The following is a 1,189-nucleotide window of genomic DNA, read 5'->3' as shown; positions in this document are numbered from 1 at the left end:
ACCTCGGTCTAATCGTGAATATTTTTTTTCAGTTTACTATTTGTAACGTAGAAAATATATATATATATATTTTTTTTTTTTTTTTTCTACGTTACAAATAGTAAACTGAAAAAAAATATTCACTTTGATGCAAAATTCAAAATCAAAATTCATTTTTAATCAGTGTCTTAATGTGTGAATAATAGACTGTCGAATAAAGGTGAGTTGCTGTCTTAACGCAGTTGAAGATCACCCTGTATGTTTTGTTGACGCTGCCATGTTCGCAATGATGTAATTCAATAATGTCCAGATGGGCCGTCTAGTTCGCCAATGGTTAACCACCTTTAGTTGGCGCCATGATAGAAACCAGCCATTCGCTGTCGAGCGCGGGTTAGCTACTGCTTGCACTTTCTAAAATCTAAAGAGCGCCAGTAGGTCGTCATCAGTCCGTATCCATGGAGAAAAAAACGTAAATATTCAGAAGACTATCTAAAATGTGGCTTTACCACCTTGATCAGCAATGGCACAGAGAAGCCACAATGCGTTTTGTGCAATGTCGTTCTCAGGGTTGAATCTATGAAACCTTCAAAACTGAAACGTCACTTAGAGACAAAGCATTCAGAACATATTAAAAAGGATTTGGAGTTCTTTCGACGCCATGAAACTGGTCTCAGACGTCAGAAACTTGATTCTACAGGAATTTTTCAGCAACAGCGCACAGCAGCAGTGAAAGCATTGTATGAAGTCGCATTGGAAATTGCCAAACAAAAAAAACCTTACACGATTGGAGAAACGGTCATTAAATCCTGCATGTTGGAGATGGTGAAGTTAATTCTTGGGGAAGCCAGCGAGATAAAGATGCGACAAATATCACTGTCCAATAACACTATTCAGATATGTCTGTAGACGTGAAAGGGCAGGTTTTGAATGAAATCAAAGTTTCTCCATTGTTTTCTTTTCAAGTTGATGAATCAACGGATGTAAGTTCATGTTGTCAGTTGCTTATCTTCGTGAAATATATTCATTCAGATGACATCAAAGAAAAGTTCCTGTTTTGTAGTGCACTTGGGACTACTACAAAAGGTGAAGATATTATGGAGAAGATAAATACCTTTTTTGAAACTGGAGGACATCAGTGGAAAAACGTGTGGGGTTTGTACAGATGGAGCACCAGCTATGCTAGGGTCAAAGTCGGGCTTTCAGACAAAAG

At 37.8% G+C, this 1,189-nt stretch overlaps 1 protein-coding gene across 1 annotated transcript; it reads left to right on the top strand.

Moving 5' to 3' along the window:
- Nucleotides 1-555: 555 nt before the first annotated feature.
- On the top strand, nt 556-885 carry LOC150091212 (zinc finger BED domain-containing protein 5-like). The gene has a single exon (XM_090389631.1). The coding sequence runs from the start codon at nt 556-558 to the stop codon at nt 883-885; it is 330 nt and encodes a 109-aa protein (XP_090245757.1).
- The last annotated feature ends 304 nt before the right edge of the window (nt 886-1,189 follow it).

This window comes from Mastigoproctus giganteus, chromosome 1 (assembly GCF_048544385.1).
Source record: "Mastigoproctus giganteus isolate SK-2022 chromosome 1, ASM4854438v1, whole genome shotgun sequence".
NCBI classification, from domain to species: Eukaryota; Metazoa; Arthropoda; class Arachnida; order Uropygi; family Thelyphonidae; genus Mastigoproctus; species Mastigoproctus giganteus.
Note: the sequence above shows the minus strand (reverse complement) of the source record. Positions and strands in the feature narration are given on the sequence as shown.